Genomic DNA, 18,466 nt, shown 5'->3' on the forward strand with positions numbered 1-18,466 from the left:
CTTTTCCAGGCATCAGACATCCAGAAGAACTTTCTTTCTTGAAAGCACCTGAAGAACGAGAGAAAAAGAAAAAAAAAGAGAAGGATCCAGTGACGCAAGAGATTTTCGATATCACCTCCCTTCAGCCTACAATTGGTAATGATGATCCTTATCCAATATATAACCCCTTTTACAGTAGTGGTGATAAATGTACGATTGCTGGGGGGGATCTGACATTTGGGCTTCCCTCTGACCCCAAAAATGTGATTGAAGAAGTTGCAAGAATGCAATAGCATAGCATGGCAAGGCAAGTATTGCACCCCCTAACACAGTAATAAATCTTAAAGTGGTCCCTTAAAACAAGTAATGCCCCTTTAGAAAGTATTAATGTCACCTTAAAAAGTATTGCTGCCCCATAAAAAAGTAATAATACTACCTCTGTGCTACCCTCCACAACAAAATAGATTTTGCTAACCTAATGTGAGTGACTGAGACTTTTTCTCAATTGATAAAAAGAGCAGACGCTGATGTCATTGAATCATCTGGCGCAGAAGGCTGATGCTTTGTAAACCACAGGTCTACATGATGGTTAGTGGTGATGCAGAGAGCCTGTGGAGAGTGATGGTGCAGAGATCCTGTGGAGAGTGATGGTGCAGAGATCCTGTGGAGAGTGGTGGTGCAGAGATCCTGTGGAGAGTGGTGGTGCAGAGAGCCTGTGGAGAGTGGTGGTGCAGAGATCCTGTGGAGAGTGGTGGTGCACAGAGCCTGTGGAGAGTGGTGGTGCAGAGAGCCTGTGGAGAGTGGTGGTGCAGAGAGCCTGTGGAAAGTGATGGTGCAGAGATCCTGTGGAGAGTGGTGGTGCAGAGATCCTGTGGAGAGTGGTGGTGCAGAGATCCTGTGGAGAGTGGTGGTGCAGAGAGCCTGTGGAGAGTGGTGGTGCAGAGATCCTGTGGAGAGTGGTGGTGCACAGAGCCTGTGGAGAGTGGTGGTGCAGAGAGCCTGTGGAGAGTGGTGGTGCAGAGAGCCTGTGGAAAGTGATGGTGCAGAGATCCTGTGGAGAGTGGTGGTGCAGAGAGCCTGTGAAGAGTGATGGTGCAGAGAGCCTGTGGAGAGTGATGGTGCAGAGATCCTGTGGAGAGTGGTGGTGCAGAGAGCCTGTGGAGAGTGATGGTGCAGAGATCCTGTGGAGAGTGGTGGTGCAGAGAGCCTGTGGAGAGTGGTGGTGCAGAGAGCCTGTGGAGAGTGGTGGTGCAGAGAGCCAGTGGAGAGTGGTGGTGCAGAGAGCCTTTGGAGAGTGGTGGTGCAGAGAGCCTGTGAAGAGTGATGGTGCAGAGATCCTGTGAAGAGTCATGGTGCAGAGATCCTGTGGAGAGTGGTGGTGCAGAGAGCCTGTGAAGAGTGATGGTGCAGAGAGCCTGTGGAGAGTGGTGGTGCAGAGAGCCTGTGGAAAGTGATGGTGCAGAGATCCTGTGGAGAGTGGTGGTGCAGAGATCCTGTGGAGAGTGGTGGTGCAGAGATCCTGTGGAGAGTGGTGGTGCAGAGATCCTGTGGAGAGTGGTGGTGCACAGAGCCTGTGGAGAGTGGTGGTGCAGAGAGCCTGTGGAGAGTGGTGGTGCAGAGAGCCTGTGGAAAGTGATGGTGCAGAGATCCTGTGGAGAGTGGTGGTGCAGAGAGCCTGTGAAGAGTGATGGTGCAGAGAGCCTGTGGAGAGTGATGGTGCAGAGATCCTGTGGAGAGTGGTGGTGCAGAGAGCCTGTGGAGAGTGATGGTGCAGAGATCCTGTGGAGAGTGGTGGTGCAGAGAGCCTGTGGAGAGTGGTGGTGCAGAGAGCCTGTGGAGAGTGGTGGTGCAGAGAGCCAGTGGAGAGTGGTGGTGCAGAGAGCCTTTGGAGAGTGGTGGTGCAGAGAGCCTGTGAAGAGTGATGGTGCAGAGATCCTGTGAAGAGTCATGGTGCAGAGATCCTGTGGAGAGTGGTGGTGCAGAGAGCCTGTGAAGAGTGATGGTGCAGAGAGCCTGTGGAGAGTGATGGTGCAGAGATCCTGTGGAGAGTGGTGGTGCAGAGAGCCTGTGGAGAGTGATGGTGCAGAGAGCCTGTGGAGAGTGGTGGTGCAGAGATCCTGTGGAGAGTGGTGGTGCACAGATCCTTTGGTGATGGTGCAGAAAGCCTGTGGAGAGTGGGGATGCATAGAGCCTGTGGAGAGTGGTGGTGCAGAGATCCTGTGGAGAGTGGTGGTGCACAGATCCTTTGGTGATGGTGCAGAAAGCCTGTCGAGAGTGGGGATGCATAGAGCCTGTGGAGAGTGGGGATGTATTGAGCCTGTCGAGAGTGGTGGTGCAGAGAGCCTGTGGAGAGTGGTGGTGCACAGATCCTTTGGTGATGGTGCAGAGAGCCTGTCGAGAGTGGGGATGTATTGAGCCTGTCGAGAGTGGGGATGCATTGAGCCTGTCGAGAGTGGTGGTGCAGCGAACCTGTGGAGTGGGGATGCATAGGGCCTGTGGAAAGTGGTGGTGCAGTGAGCCTATGTTGTGGATGCAGTTAGGGAGAAAACAACTCTAATCCCTATAAAATGCTCCTCCACGAGGGATGAAAACTTCCATTTTTGGACAGTCTGTAAAAATAGAACACTTTTTTCTCCAATGTGTAAAAAAAAAAAGTATGCTCCCCTGAAGTTTTCTGAAGCTGAAAAAGATAATAATAATTTTATTTAGATACAGATTATGATGTCTGTAATTATCATCCTGTCAGTGCGGCTAATGTGTTCATAGCAGAATTATGGGCTGTAGACATGTATCACTTACAATCTCCATGATTTATTAGAGTTTTACAATGTGTTGCATATCTATGATTTTTTAAGAAGTTGTCTATAAAAGCATAAAAAATCAAGTTGGCGACCGTGTCCTCCACTCGTCTTCATCTCTTGCAGCGCCCATGCATTACTTCTTCTCCATTCTACCCTCATCCTCTGACTCCACAACTTTATGGCCCCTTTTCTCGCATTATTATAAACTCTCGTTGACATCTCTTTTCTCTTTTCTTATGATCCTTCTACTGTTTCTTTAATCCTTCTTATTCGACATCTTCCTACTTCTCCCACAGCCAGAGAAGGACAGGTACAGTTTGGCGGCGTTCCTCCTCACTTTATTGGTTCTCCTGAAGGACAGGATTGTTACAAAGCCTTATCTGTCTGCCAAACCGGCCTGACTCCTGAAGACATACAGAAGAGATACAAGGCCACTTCTGTGACTGATAAAACTGCAGTACATGCCAGGTATGAATTGCCCCCCAGGGTGATTTGGGTTTTTACCCTTGCTTTTTAAAATAGTGCTGCATTCTGTGTCCATTTCTAGTCCTTTCTATGAAATCTATCGCCCAGTCATGGCTTGTGCAAATAACCATCAGAAATCACTGAAACTTAGAAGGATACTTTAATGAGCATGGGTTCTCCTAAACAATCATTTGTAAAGCTGACCGTACAAGAGTAGAAGTATTTGACCCCCACACCCCAGGAGATGACTTATAGGGGTATTCCCATCTCCAAGATCCTATCCCAATGTGTAGTAGGTGTAATAATAATTATATTAGCAAATACCTCCAATTAGAAATGTAGTATAGTTCTTCTGATTTTCTATGTCACTTATCCCATGTGCAGGCATTGCAGGAGCTTAGGTATCCATAGTTACTGTATGTCCACTGATGAAGTGACAGCTAGCTGCTAGTGGTCATACCCATGGATACATTGGTCCGAGTGCAATCCGATTTTTTTTATCGGATTGCACTCGTCCATATTTCTCGCAAGTGAGTATGAGCCCTAACGCTGAGAGGGGGGAGAGGAGAGCAGAAAGGGTTCAGAACATAGCAGGATCTCTGACAGATAGATGTATGACAAAAGTACTGAGCTAGACAAAGGATTTACTGACACTGTAGCTGCAAAAACAAACTACGGTACGTTTTTAATGAAGACTATTTACAAAGTTGCACAACTTGCATTTAGGCTATGTGCACACGCTGCGGATCCGCAGCAGTTTCTGCTGCGTTGTACAGTACCATTAAAATGAATGAAAAACAAAAAACGCTGTGCACATGCTGTGGATTTGCTGCGGGTTACAATCCGCAGCTTGTCAATTCTTTGTGCGGAATCCGCAGCGGCTTCACACCTTCAACATTGTAGAGGTGTGAAACCACAGGGCTAAACCGCAGGCTAATCCGCAGATTTACCTGCGGATTTTGCCAAATCCACGTGGAAAAATCCGCAGCCCTAACCGCAGCGTGTGCACATAGCCTTAGAAAACGAATGAACAATAAAAAAAAAAAATTTGTCTGAATGTGAACATAGCCTTTAATGACTAAAATGAAAAAAAGCTGTACTGGCTGTTCTGGTTATCAGTATCGGATGGAACCAAAAATATTCCGTGATTTACCATTTTCAGGTTATCCAGCAGATAGGTGACCACCTCTTAGCCGTGGAATAAATGAACTCTTCAAGAACGATAGCAATGTTCTACTGCTCCCATACGCTTTGCAGCTCTATTTAAGGTTTTCTCATCTTCTCGTCCATAGGTGGCTCGATTCCTCCAAGTCTCTCATGCAGCAAGGAGTCCAGGAAGGGGACAGACTATGGCTTCAGTTTAAATATTACACTTTTCATGACTTAGAGCCAAAGGTGAGAGACAATGTAACGTAATTCCGTAGTAATGTTATCCAAAAGAATGGAGATGACACCAGGTCTGTGCGGAAAAGAAACTAAGGTCTTGTTCAGACGGTCCTTCTTATTCTCCTATGTGAAAAAAATTGATCAGGTTTTCATCCATTTTTGGTTCTTAGTATCAGTTTGACATCCGTTTTTTTATATGTAAGAAGAAAAAAACTTTCAATATTCTCCTGCCCATTAACCAATAAAAATCTGACCACTTGGATGACCCCCGGACGGCATCTGTGTGTTTTCCAATTTTTTTTTTTTCACGGAACCACTGATTTAAATGGAAACATTTGATCCAAGGCTGGAAATTAAAAAAATGGATGTCTCTGTTTTTTGTTCCAGGACACTCAGTCCGCAGTTCATCCTTGCTATTTCTCCCGTTTGCTTTAGTAATTTTCCCTTCTTTTGTGGCTTTTGCATTAGCGTCTTCTTATCCTCTAATGATTTGCACCGTTTTTTTTAATTTGTTCCTTTTTCGATTTCTTTTTTTTTTCTTTGACAACTTTGCCTATCCAGAAATTTAACCCGGATTCATGAAATGCGACTTTTACTAAATGTTACTTTTTTGGGGGGCGCAAATCACTTTCCGTCTGGAGTAAAGTTTCCATTGGAATTTTTAATTTGGTGCGACTTTTTAAAGGAATTGCTTCATTTTTGGCGCTAACAAGTAACCAAAAAAATACTGTAAAAGACAAAAATTAAGAACGTTTTTGATCTTGCGCCAAGCACGCGAGTCATTTGCACCATTTTGAAGAATTTGGTGCAAAGAAGCGTGACCTCAATAAATGAAGAAAGGTTTCTTTGGTCTGCAAAGCTGCACAAACATGTCAACATCCATGTAAATAAAAGAACACGTATGAAAAAAAACCTATGTCTGAATGAGGCTCAAAGCGGAGACTAATTATTTCTAATCTCAGATGGATGCCGTACGGATTAATCTGCTGTTTGAACAAGCACGGTGGGCGATTCTTTTAGAGGAAGCAGAGTGCACAGAGGAGGAGATGATGTCGTTTGCTGCTCTGCAGGTACCAGATATTTAGTGATCAGTTTGTTTTTTTTCCGATAATACTCGACAAAATATGTTATGTGTTGCCTTGTGACATGGAGAATCCAACCTAAATCCAGCATTAGGAATCTGCACCACAGCTGTGGTCGTATTTTTGTAGAAACAGCACCGCTCCTGGTTATGTCTGGTATTGCAGCCCAATAATGTAAATGTGGATGAGCTTTATTAGCAGACTAGAGAAACTTTGAAGTCTCCCGTGAATGTCTAGATTTCTTTAAACTTAGTCCACTAGTAGTAGTAGTCCACTAGTTCAACAACCCCTTTCTTAAATGACACAGGGTCCCATGGAAAATATAAACAACTTAGGGTACGTTCACACTGGGCGTTTTTGCTGCGTTTTTTTTTTTATTGCGTTTTTTACGCTAATTTTCAGCTGCATTTTACAGTACCAGCAAAGCTTATGAGATTTCAGAAACCTCATGCACACACATTGTTTTTTTGTCATCAGTATTTTGTGTTTTGCATGTTTTTTTGGACAATAGAGAAAGTCACTTCTTTCAGCGTTTTTCATCCATTGACTTGTATGGGTGAAAAAAAAATGCTGAAAAAACACAGGCATCAGGTTTTGCTGTGGTTTTTTTTGTGTGCCAAAACCTTATTCTATGGAACAGCACTTAATTTTCAACACTAAACTTTATCAGCATGCACAAGCGACAAATCTAGTATGCCAAAACCACAGCAAAAAACACGGCAAAAAATATGAGAAAAAACAAGGAAAACATGCCTTTTACTGCAGCTTCTTTCCTGCCAAGAGAACAGGTTTTGCGGCAGAAAAAAAAGCTGAAAAAACGGCCGCTGTGAACTTATCGTTATACTCGACACCCAAGCGAGCACCGTTTTGGTAATGTCGTCACCGCATTTCCAGGGGCTCACTACTACAAAAAAATCAGATTAAAAAGGTGCTTCAAATCTACACCAAAAACTGCATCAAATGGGGAGGCAAAGGGGAATGCAGTATAAAAAAAAAAAGCAAAAAAACAATAATCAGAGAAGATTGTTATGCTGTAGTTTGGTGCAAACACCTGCAGAAAACATAAATAATCCTAACTGATGAACCTCACATAACACTCAGTAATGATCCCTTCAACATAGATCATAACACCAAAAGAGAAAAAAGAAGGAACAATATGATCCAAAAATGCAAATTTATTTGTATTTAAAGTTAAAAAAGTATCACATCAATAAGACTTATCATATACAAAGCGAGTACATACAGGATGGTAAATACCTATCCCTAACTACTAAACCGTAGCTGCAAATAATGGAGAAATATTAAGGACCACATATCCCAGACTACATAACAATAGTATATCCTACAGTCAATTGCGCTAAAATATCCATTAATATGTGTCCTGCATAAATATTAGTGCAGGACAATCACCCAAAATATCCTAACTGGTGATCCCTAGGTGCACATCAAATATATCATTTCATTCCTATATGATATTTGTCTCCATAAACATATAACAGAGAGAGTATCATCTGTAAAAGACTATAAATATACATTAGGATAGGCACCATGAATTATATTGGAAGACTATATCATAGAGTAAATTTATCATTATTGTCACCCAATAGATACTTCATAGATTAACTGTAGTCATCTTGCCGACTAGATATGTGAACCAGTGACGCCCCCCGACGTGCGTTTCAACGCCTCTGCAGCTTTGCCGCCTCTGATGAAACTGCAGATATTGTCCCTTCGTTTTTCTCTTTTGGTGTTACCTGCAGAAAACATGCATTTATCCTATGTGTGAACACCGCCTTAAAGAGAAAAGAAACAAGGCAATGTTGCATATTATTTCGCGGGAGCTATGTGTTATGGGCTAGTAGTGGGTTGCAGATCTGACTCTATATAGCGGCAGCTTTTTGTTCTCATGAAGTGTCGAGTGTCCTGTAGACGAGGTCATAGGAATGACTAATAAGAAGAGTAAGGCCTCTTTCACACTTCATTTTTTTTTGCATCAGTTCAAATCCGCCAAAAAGTCAGACAAGTGGATCCGTTCTTAACTGATGTCAACGGATGGCACAGGATCCGTTTTCAGACGGATCCTGCAAACGAGGAAGTTTAAAGGAAATGAGAGAGAGATTTTTTTTTTTGTCCGGCACCCAGAAAGAATTTCGGGTTAAATCAGTGTCTGGAGGATCCGCCAGAGAAAAAAACGTTACAAGCTCCGTTTTGAAATCTTTGAGGATGGTGACGGACAGCAACTTTTGGCGGATCCTCAAAAAAAACGGATGCAACGGACAGCAATCCGTCACAATCCGCCATTAATGCAAGTCAATGGGGAAAAAACCGGATCCTCAAAAAAAATTGAGGATCCGTTTTTTTTCAAAACCTGGCGGATTGTGACTGATTGTAAAAAACGGAAGTGTGAAAGAGGCCTAATGATCTGTGCTCTTATTCCTAGCCTGGGGAGTAAGGGGGTCAGATTTTTAAGGACAGATTACCTATGGTCAGGGAATTTGGAGAATTACTTTTAATTATCTGCTCTACATTAATGAGATCTGCAGAACATTATGACAGCACAGTACATCATCCAATGTCCCAATATTAATACCTTCCCATCTAAACATTTCCAATAAGATCTAATGGTAGACAAGAAAAGACTACACAGTCTGATACTCAGTCTTTTCCTTCAAAGGTCACAAAAGCTTTGCGTAAATCAATAGTGTGGGAGAATATAAGAAATTTTGTAATATATCTTAGAGAAATAAGCTTTTCTCCACTTATGAGCCAGCTTTTCTCTTCTCCCATGCTTAGTGAACTTACCATTCAATTTGAAAAACTAAATGTTGTGTTGATCAAAACACAGTGAAATGTCTATGGAGGGCGGAGGAGTAAGGAGCCCTCAGCACAACGAGACACCAGGCACAGGATGCTCTAGCTTTTAGCAAATGTATTTCACTGTAGTGCTGGATTTACAGCCACACAACTCAGTGCTGCTGGATAATATCCTTCATGTTGCTGCTGCTTTTGTCTGTGTGCTATAGAGAATGATGATCAGGAACTCATCTCTCTCTGTGTGCTGAGTATAGGAGGCATCATAGCAGCATGCATCCACAAAGCTAGAGCATGCTATAGCTTTTATCACATGTATTTCACTGCAGTGCTGGATTCACAGCAACACAGCTCAGTGCTGCTGTATAATATCCTCCATGCAGCTGATGCTGTTTTTGTCTGTGTCATACAGAGAATGAAGATCGGGAATATATCTCTCTGCGTGTGCTATGTATAGGAGATATCACAGCAGCTTGTGTCCACACAGGCAGCGCATGCAATATCTCTTAGCAAATGTATTTCACTGCAGTGCTGGATTCACAACTATACAGCTCAGTGCTACTGAATAATACCCTTCAAACAGCTTCTATAGGAAATATCACAGCAGCTTGTGTCCACATAGGCAAGGCATGCAATAGCTCTTGGCAAATGTGTTTGTATGGATTCCGGATCCAAGATGGAGTCTTGTATCTCGCCCTGCCATGGAATTTCCTGTCTGTCCTGGTTATTTAAGGCCAGGTCGTGTGCTCCTCTTTGAGTATTTTGTTGCTGTGACTCCTGAGCCCCTGCTGTTCTGCTGGTGGACTGCTGGTGTTCTGCTGCTTGTTACTCGGTGCTCTGCCTCTCCTTGTTCTGCTGCCTACAGTCCTCTGGGCATCTCCCTGATGCTGTCTGTGCTTATCTACTGTCTGGACTTCTAGTTGGAGCTATTCGCCCCTGGAACTACTGTGGCCTGTAAGGAATCCTGACATCATCTTCTCCTCTAGATCTGCGTTTGTGTGGGCTGCTGTGCGGCACTTGTGTGGGACTTACAGCCCAAAAGTACACATAGTGACTTTCTCTTGTTAATGCCACTCCAGTATAAAGCTGGACTTCCACGTTTAAGTGCCGAGTGCATTCCCACCTTTATGATCTCTGGACTTCTACACTTTAGTGCTGTGTGCATGCTCCTTCTTAATATCGCTGGACTGCCTCATTATATGCGGTGTGCTTACTCGTATACTTCCTGCTGGACTCCTACGTTTAGTGCCTTGTACACACCTGCATTATATTACTGCTGGACTGATATTAGTGGTCGCGTCCCGCTCTTCAGTTACTCTGTACATTTCTATATTGAGCTGTGTTTTCGTTACAATTTCAGGAAGTGCTCTGTTAGTTTTGCTTTACTTGCATCATTCCATATTGTGCTGTGTTTTCGTTACTATTGCAGGAAGTGCCCTGTTAGGCTAGTTTCACACTAGCGCTTTTGAGCGCAGCGCCGGCCTGCGCACGGCCGCTGCTAAGCCCCGCCCCCTACCGCGCCTCCGCCGGTAGCTCCGCCTACCAGCGCATGACGCTGCATGCGTCCTGCGTCCCCTATTTTTACCACTGGGGGCGCAGGCCGTGCGCAGTATGCGTTTGGCGACGTATGCGTCCTTTTGACGGTGCGCTGACCTGCGCCAAACGCAACCTGCTGCAGTTTGGTTGCGCCGGCGCACCGTCAAGAAGGCGCATGCGCCGCCAAACGCATACTGCGCACGGTCTGCTCCCCCAGTGATAAAGATAGGGGACGCAGGACGCATGCAGCGTCATGCGCCGGTAGGCGGAGCTACCGGCGGAGGCGCGGCAGGGGGCGGGGCTTAGCGGCGGCCGTGCGCAGGCCGTCGCTGCGCTCAAAAGCGCTAGTGTGAAACTAGCCTTAGTTTTATTACACTTGTTAAATATACTTATTTGCATAAACTTTGGTCTCAGTGCCATATTATCCCACGCAATCAGATTTCGTAGTACCCGTATAATTGTTACAGTTTTTCACTGCAGTGCTGGATTCACAACTACACAGCTCAGTGCTAATGAATAATATCCTCCATGCAGCTTCTGCTTCTTTTGTCTGTCTACTATAGAAAATGACAATCAGGAATCTTTTTGTGTGTTTTGTGTATCGGAGACACCATAGCAGCTAGTCTTCACCCAGCAGCTGTGTTTAGGAGACACCATAGCAGCTTGTCTCCATCCAGCAGCTCAGAGACAACTGAAAATTAGAAATAGAATCTGCATAGGGAAAAGCTGTATGACTTGTATGCTACATTTTTTACCAATGGTCAGAAATACAGTTAGACACATGACACCCTACTATGAGAGCAAGAGTGAAAATGGTGATGATCCTTCTCTGTGAGTGGCCATCTGACGCTGCAGACCCTCTCCAGGCCCAGTGTTGTGGTCAAACTTCCTGCAATAGTTACCCACCCGCTGTATGATTGCAGGGGTAGCATCTGATTTGTATCTTTTTGCAGTTGTTCCGTTATATCCGTGATACACCTTTGGCCTTGGACAGCTCATTGAATCTCACTGCTTTCAGTATCGCTTCTATGCTGATGACACACAGATCTACATCTCTGGACCGGATATCACCTCCCTACTAACCAGAATCCCTCAATGTCTGTCCACTATTTCATCCTCCTTCTCCGCTAGATTTCTAAAACTTAATGTGGACAAAACAGAATTCATCATCTTTCCCCCATCTCACGTGACCCCCCCCCCAACGGATCTATCCATTAAAGTTAACGGCTGCCCACTCTCTCCAGTCCCACAAGCTCACTGCCTCGGGGTTATCCTTGACACTGATCTCTCTTTCAGACCACATATCCAAGCCCTTTCCACCTCCTGCCGACTTCAATTCAAAAACATTTCACGGATACGTACATTCCTCAACCAAGGATCTGCAAACTCCCGCCTTGACTACTGCAACCTCCTGCTCTGTGGCCTCCCCTCTAACACTCTCGCACCCCTCCAATCTATTCTAAACTCTGCTGCCCGACTAATCCACCTGTCCCCTCCGCTATTCCCTGGCCTCTGCCCTCTGTCAATCCCTGCACTGGCTCCCCATTACCCAAAGACTCTAGTTCAAAACCCTAACCATGACATACTAAGCCATCCACAACCTTAGACCTCCATACATCTGTGACCTAGTCTCCCAGTACTTACCTGCACACAACCTCCGATCCTCACAAGATCTCCTTCTCTACTCCCCTCTTCCCACAATCGCATACATTTCTCCCGCACATCCCCCCTACTCTGGAACTCTCTACCACAACATATCAGACTCTCGTTTTCCATGGAAACCTTCAAAGAGAACCTGAAGACCCACCTCTTCCGACAAGCCTACAACCTGCAGTAACCACTGATCCACCAAACCGCTGCACGACCAGCTCTACCATCACCTACTGCATCCTCACCCATCCCTTGTAGATTGTGAGCCTTCGCGGGCAGGGTCCTCTCTCCTCCTGTACCAGTCGTGACTTGTATTAAGATTACTGTACTTGTATGTATTATGTATACCCCTCCTCACATGTAAAGCGCCATGGAATAAATGGCGCAATAATAATAAATAATAATAATATCACTCTGTTTTTTAATCTTCTGTACGGCTCGATGGCTGCAGTTTACTTTATAATTCAGAACGCTGAATAGATTTCTCGTTTTATTCTTCCCATGGTAGTAATAGGACATTCATTAACTGCAAATGTTCCTCTTTATACTTTACGTTTTGCATAACTGCCATTGTGCCCTTGGGAGTTAAGGATGCAATTTTCTACGGGTAATTAAGTCATCTTTCATTAAGGTTTCCAAATCATCCTTACGATCTAAGTGCTCATAGCCAAGCTAATAAAAATTATCTGAAGACGAGAAAGTAAATTGAATTTAGGTAGGTAAAAAATGGATGCAGAGTAGACAGGGGTCTCTTTTTGGGGGGGAATAATAAAATCTACCTAACACACAGTACACAACCGTTGTGCCGTAACGTTGTGCCTTTAGCCCTTCCGTGAATTAGTTCTGTAGTTCTTGTTTATTTGTAATTTGTCAGAAAGACCTGAATCTTGTACAATGTTTTAGCATCTATATTACGGCCTCAGTGAAATAACAATATATGGGCTCATTCAGTCCAATAGTTCATCATAATGCACAGTTTCACCTGCTTTGGAGGTAGTAGTGGTCTCCTGACCTCTTTGGCCCCTTGTGGCTGCACAGGCTGCACCATTGGTATGTCCGCCCCTAGATCCCAGCTCAGGTCAGTCCCATCTAACTTCCCAATGAGCATTAGGAATCCATACAGAGGATTTTCTACATATCAGTGTTGTCTATAGTTAGGATGCATTATATTGACCACTGTGCTGATGGATTTCAGGTGAGGAAATCAATAACCATGTGCATTTTCTTCTGTTTTTTTTTTCTAGTATCATGTGAATAAACTGTCAGTAACCTCGGATCCAATGCTTTTGCCCCAAGACCCTGCTCTCCAGGACCTGGATGAGGCGCTGTCACATCTGGAAGTAAAATTAGAAGCATCTACTCCCAGCGAGGCTCTGGTATGTCAGGCACAATGCCACTTACCATCACCTATGATATAAGATTAAAGGATATTTGTCACCTTTGTTTCATTTTTTTTTTTTTAACTTAAATGCATTTAGTTTGGGCCAAAAATAATGTTATCAGGTTTTATTAAAAAAAAAAAATAAAAAATTGTGCTGCACTTCCTATTGCTGACTGCAGAATGTGGGCCGCTTCGGACAGGAGAGCTGATAACTCTTATCTCTCTTCTTCTGAGCTCCTCTCAGCTGATTTATGACTGTGAACATCAGTATATGTGGTCCTAAATCAGCTGAGAAGAGCTCTGAATAAGAAAAATCGGAACGGTTTCACTGACGTATTGTCAGTTTACTCATTCTGCAGCCAGCAATAGACAGAGTAACACAGAGGCTATAGAAGGCTAACAGTTAACTTTTTTTTTAATGAAACTCAATTGCAAAAATTATTTTTAGCCAAAAATAAATGTCTCAAGTAACATAGCTGCCCCCGAAAATATCCATATCCTTTAATCTGAGAATGTCATGATACCTGGGTGATATGATATATATTATTTACCACTATGTACACACAGTATATACAATTTTTTATCTTCATGCACGTTTATCTTTGCTAGGAAGGAATTGAACTTGAACCTGAGCTGCAGGAGTATCTGAAGGTTTTTAGGTGACTTCGTCTGTTCTTCTCATTCTGTTCTTCTCATCCCTCCTGTCTTTACACTTGGTTCCTGGACAGCACTAACTATTTAATATTGATCTCAGGCCCCGAAAAATGACTCTTAAAGGCTACAAACAAAACTGGGTGATGCTGAAAGGAACCAATGTGTCATGTTATAAAAGCAAAGAAGAGGCCAGAGGGGAACCACTGATCCTACTAGCACTAAAAGGTGATTATGCATCTCTTCTTCTATAGCACCACCATTTTCCGCAGCGCTTTACAGACATCATCATCACTGTCCCCATTGGGGCTCACAATGTAGATTCCCTACATACACCCAAATGTTACATGGTAGAATGGATCATGATACCCAAAAGTGTGGGATGAACTTGGACAACCCGGAGGAAACCCGCACAAACACGGGGAGAACATACAAACTCCTTGCAGATGTTGTCCCTGGTGGGATTTGAACCCAGGACCCCACTGAGCCACCCCAATTTTACACGGTAAAATGGATCCTAATACCCAAAAGTATGTGCTCAATGCAGGGACATAGGCTGTCTTTTATCCACTCACCTGCATCATATAATGTGGTTCTGCTGCCAATACAGTATGTATCACTAATAGCAATAAAGTCACCCCCCCCCCCCAAAAAAAAAAAATAAAATAGGAGATGAAGCTTTCTTTCCTGCACTTGACATAAGCTGTCTGTAAACCTGTACAAGAATTAACTCTCTGCCATCCACAGTAGGAACCCCCTGGTCCTCCGACACAGCAGAAACTAGGAATGTATACCATTAGGGGTGGGCACCAGTGTTTTGGGAGTAAAAGCAGCTCTTTTACTTTCTGTTCAGGTTCACATTTGGTGCGGATTTCTAAACTGAAAAACAGCAGCGTTACTACGTCTAAAATCCACACACATTTTATTCCTTTAGTCATGAGGTTTTAATTTATTTTTTCTTGTAGAAACAAAATAATGGCAGGGATTTAGAGCACCCATTGTAAACTCTGCAAAAAAAAAAAAAATAAGATACATTCAGAAATTGACTTTAGTTAAAAATATGAATTAAAAATAATGCGACAAAATCCAATTTCAACACTCAACAAAAAAAAAAATCACAGATGAGTTACGGTAAATTGAATGAAAAAAGCGTGCAGTCTTTCAATAATCCACTGGATTGTTTAGAAGTCATCCATAATTGTACTACACTACTGTACATGTTCACGCCCCTTGAGAAAGGCTCCTAAGCCGAAACGCGCGTCGGGGTGACGCTCCTGGATTCGGCCCCCTCTCCCACTACCACTCTAGGTAAATCTTTATACTATATGGAATTCATTCGGGTAGTGGGGGTATCTGTGCACATTATTGGCTTCTATGATGGGTATTATTACTTTATACAGCCCTCGATGTGGGGGCCTGTCATGTATTTAATTCATATGATGTTGGCATAGCTTCATCATTACTATTTAAGCATTGATTTATACATGTATACAACATGGTTTGTACCCATGCATGATGTTGTTGTGCTGTTTAATCCATTGAGCGTGTCTTTTCAACATATGCGTTGTGGGCGATTCTCCCTCCCCCTCCTTGTATTTGCATGATTTATTAAACATTTTCTATTTTCATAGTATTTGGACTTTTGATCGTTTTTTTCAGCTGTTACTACTGTACATGTGTCAGCAGTTTACTAACGCTAGTGATACTGCACTAATTCTGCTGGAAATTAAATATTCTCACACTTTTTTTTTTTTTTTTTTAATCCAGGATGTGAAGTTATTCCAGAGGTCAACATTGCTTCGCAGAAGTTCTGTATTAAGCTTCTAGTCCCGTCCCCAGAAGGAATGAATGAAGTTTACTTGCGTTGTGAAAATGTAAGTATCAATCAGGTCCCAGAAATCACTGTGTCCCAGGGACAAAAAACTGAGCTAATACACTATATCAATTGGTCTTTAGGAGCAGCAATATGCCCGCTGGATGGCTGGTTGTCGATTGGCAGCGAAAGGACGCACCATGGGTGACTCATCTTATGATGGAGAAGTGCAAAGTATACTATCCTTCCTGACGCTTCAGAAATCCAAACCTCAAACTTCAGCCTCAGCAGCAGAGTCCATCAACATGCTGGCCTTGGTATCACCAAGATACCAGAAAAAGCTCAAACTTAAGCAGGTGAGTTGTTACAGTCCGTCATTTGGCTAGATATTTAGGTAAATGCACAATAAGGTTTTTGAGGAGGTAAACAATGATGCGTTTTTGGAGCAGAAACTCCCCAAAGGTGTGTGCGCACAACGTGTTTAATCCGATGGCAGAGTCGCTGCAGTTTTCTTTTGTTTTTTTGTTTTTGCTGAAGTGGCTCTGCTGGCGGCGTCTTTTTCTTACAACAGCTTCCAAACGCAGCCCCCCCCCCCCCCAAAGAATGACCATGTTTCTTCATTTAACCGATTCTGGGTTTTTGCACCCTATGGATGTGAAAAGTAGTAACAAAAGGCAGAACATGTGGACAGCAATATTTGGTGCATAGTTCCATTTTTGAGGCGCAAAGGGAACATAACTTACTCGAAATTCGTGGTTTTTGGAAACTTTCTTTTCTTAAAAAAAAAAAAAAAAAAAAACTCCATGTGATCAGACCCTACTAGTGGAAACCGCTTCAGGAAAACGCTCATTTTGGGTGGAATTTTTAATATCCTGAATTGTTTTCTGAAGAGGTCTTGAAGAGTTTTTAAAGGATTTTCAGATTTTTTTTTTTTCTTGAAGCATTCTGTACATCATTTCCAGTATGCTGCAGAAAGGTCCTAATGGTGGTGGCCATATTTTAAAGGGAATTTGTTATCAAGTTTTTCCCCATAAAGCGTTTTTGAAGCGATATTTCAGGTTTTTTTAAGCAGGCACATTAAAAAAACAAAACATTGTGTGCACATCCTTTACTTTCTAGATTTAGTTTTCAGCACTTTCCAACTAAAGGTGTCCTGAATTTAGCTTTATGTTTTTTTTTTGGTTTTTTTTTTAAGCTGTCACCTCGTATATTGGAAGCCTACCAGAATATTGCCCAGATTACACTTATGGAGGCCAAATTGCGCTTTATACAGGACTGGCAATCTCTTCCAGATTTCGGAGTCTCGTACTTCCTCGTAAGGTTAGTAATTTCTCCAGGTTACCTTGTATAACAGCATCAATCAGTTCTATAGGTAGCAACCAGTGTAGCCGAAATTCTAGTTGCACATTCAATCCAATCTGTGAACAGCAAGGTAATAGAGACGAGGAGAAACCGAGCAGAATGGATGGAGAAGGGGTGCACTCACTTTCTTTTTAGCATTAGTTGACTTGTCCTTACTTCTGGTTGTTTCTAGGGGGCCAACTCCTACACAGGGGCCCACTGGGGAGTTCACCTGTCCCCCTCTGGTTCAGTTTGAGTCTGACCAGAACCAAGGCAGATCTCATAGAAAATAGGAATAGTTCATACAAACACATACAGGACCCCATTCAATATAGCATTTGTTCCCTTTTTTTGTCTAGTTTTTGGTGGGATTTTTTCTCTTTTTTTTTTTTTTTTTTTAAATTCTACTTTTGCTTGTTTTGTTTTGTTTTTTATGTTCGCCATTGTGGGCAAGATTTGGAGGTTCCATATATTTTACAGCTTATTCATGGCCTTTTTTTAGCAACATCAGTACTCCAGTCTTCCTCTGGAGTGATTTTTATGTACCACATGTCTGGAGCGTTTGCGCCATTTTTGTAACCTTTGAATGGAACGAGCAATTTTTTGCTGTAAAAGGGCACAAAAAAGATAAAAGACAAAAAAGAACGTTTTTGATTTGGCGTAAAATTCACCAGCCACAAGTGCCTTTTTAAACAATTTGGAGCAAAAAAAAAAAAAGACCAAAATAAAAAAATGAAATGAGAAAATGAATTAATCTTATGTGACAATCCGCTCTTCCCACACCCCATCTACTTGCACCATATGTGATAATTTTGGCTATTTTATGCCTGGACAGTTGGATCATTCACTTTCAACCATGTATTTCTTCCATACCGATCTCTAGGTTTAAAGGGGCTCGTCGGGACGAGATATTGGGCATTGCCAGCAACCGATTAATCAGAATAGATCTGAATGTTGGAGATGTGGTGAAAACCTGGATGTACAGTAACATGAAGCAGTGGAACGTGAACTGGGATATCCGACAGGTAAAAGTGCAGTATTAGACAAGATGGATGGATGTGATATACACTGGCCATGGGGAAAGTGCACGTTATTCTCTGATATGGGCAAAATACCGCAGACCTATTAAAACCTAGCAGCCAATTTAGGGGAATCTGTCACCCACAAAAATGCTATTCAAATAAGCCATGCCATTATATAGGGGACTTATCCCCTCTCCACGTCATACAAGTATTGCACTGGTTAGTAGTACAGTGCCTGAGAAAATGACTTTCAAATGCAAAGAAGGGGGCTACGGTGCACCCCTGATGTGGCCAAGAGCTCAGGTCCTCATTACACCTCATTGTGCACACAGTACAACATGCAAAATTTGCACTTGAATTAAAGGCTGTTTTCTCAGGCGTTGTACCGGTAACAGACACGGTGCAAGTATGATTTTTATAGATGCTAAGTCCTCTATTTTACTGTCCGGCTCGTTATAAGTGCATTTCGGGGGTAACAAACTCCCTTTTAAATACGATTTAGTAGCAAAATTTCAGGGAAGTGGTTGCTTGGATTTGTTCTACATGAT

At 43.0% G+C, this 18,466-nt stretch overlaps 1 protein-coding gene across 2 annotated transcripts in view; it reads left to right on the forward strand.

The window, feature by feature from the left end:
• FERMT3 (FERM domain containing kindlin 3) overlaps positions 1–18,466 on the forward strand; it is a 33,281-nt gene that overhangs the window by 14,082 nt on the left and 733 nt on the right. For both annotated transcript variants that reach the window (XM_073554585.1, XM_073554586.1), the window contains exons 4-14: positions 10–135; positions 3,077–3,248; positions 4,538–4,640; positions 5,594–5,701; positions 12,955–13,086; positions 13,701–13,750; positions 13,846–13,970; positions 15,510–15,616; positions 15,699–15,911; positions 16,751–16,875; positions 17,780–17,921. In XM_073554585.1, coding sequence (XP_073410686.1) covers positions 10–135; positions 3,077–3,248; positions 4,538–4,640; positions 5,594–5,701; positions 12,955–13,086; positions 13,701–13,750; positions 13,846–13,970; positions 15,510–15,616; positions 15,699–15,911; positions 16,751–16,875; positions 17,780–17,921 — 1,403 coding nt within the window. The remainder of the gene's footprint in view (positions 1–9; positions 136–3,076; positions 3,249–4,537; positions 4,641–5,593; positions 5,702–12,954; positions 13,087–13,700; positions 13,751–13,845; positions 13,971–15,509; positions 15,617–15,698; positions 15,912–16,750; positions 16,876–17,779; positions 17,922–18,466) is intronic.

This window comes from Dendrobates tinctorius, unplaced genomic scaffold (assembly GCF_039654945.1).
Source record: "Dendrobates tinctorius isolate UK_male_01 unplaced genomic scaffold, ASM3965494v1 ptg000211l, whole genome shotgun sequence".
NCBI lineage: Eukaryota > Metazoa > Chordata > Amphibia > Anura > Dendrobatidae > Dendrobates > Dendrobates tinctorius.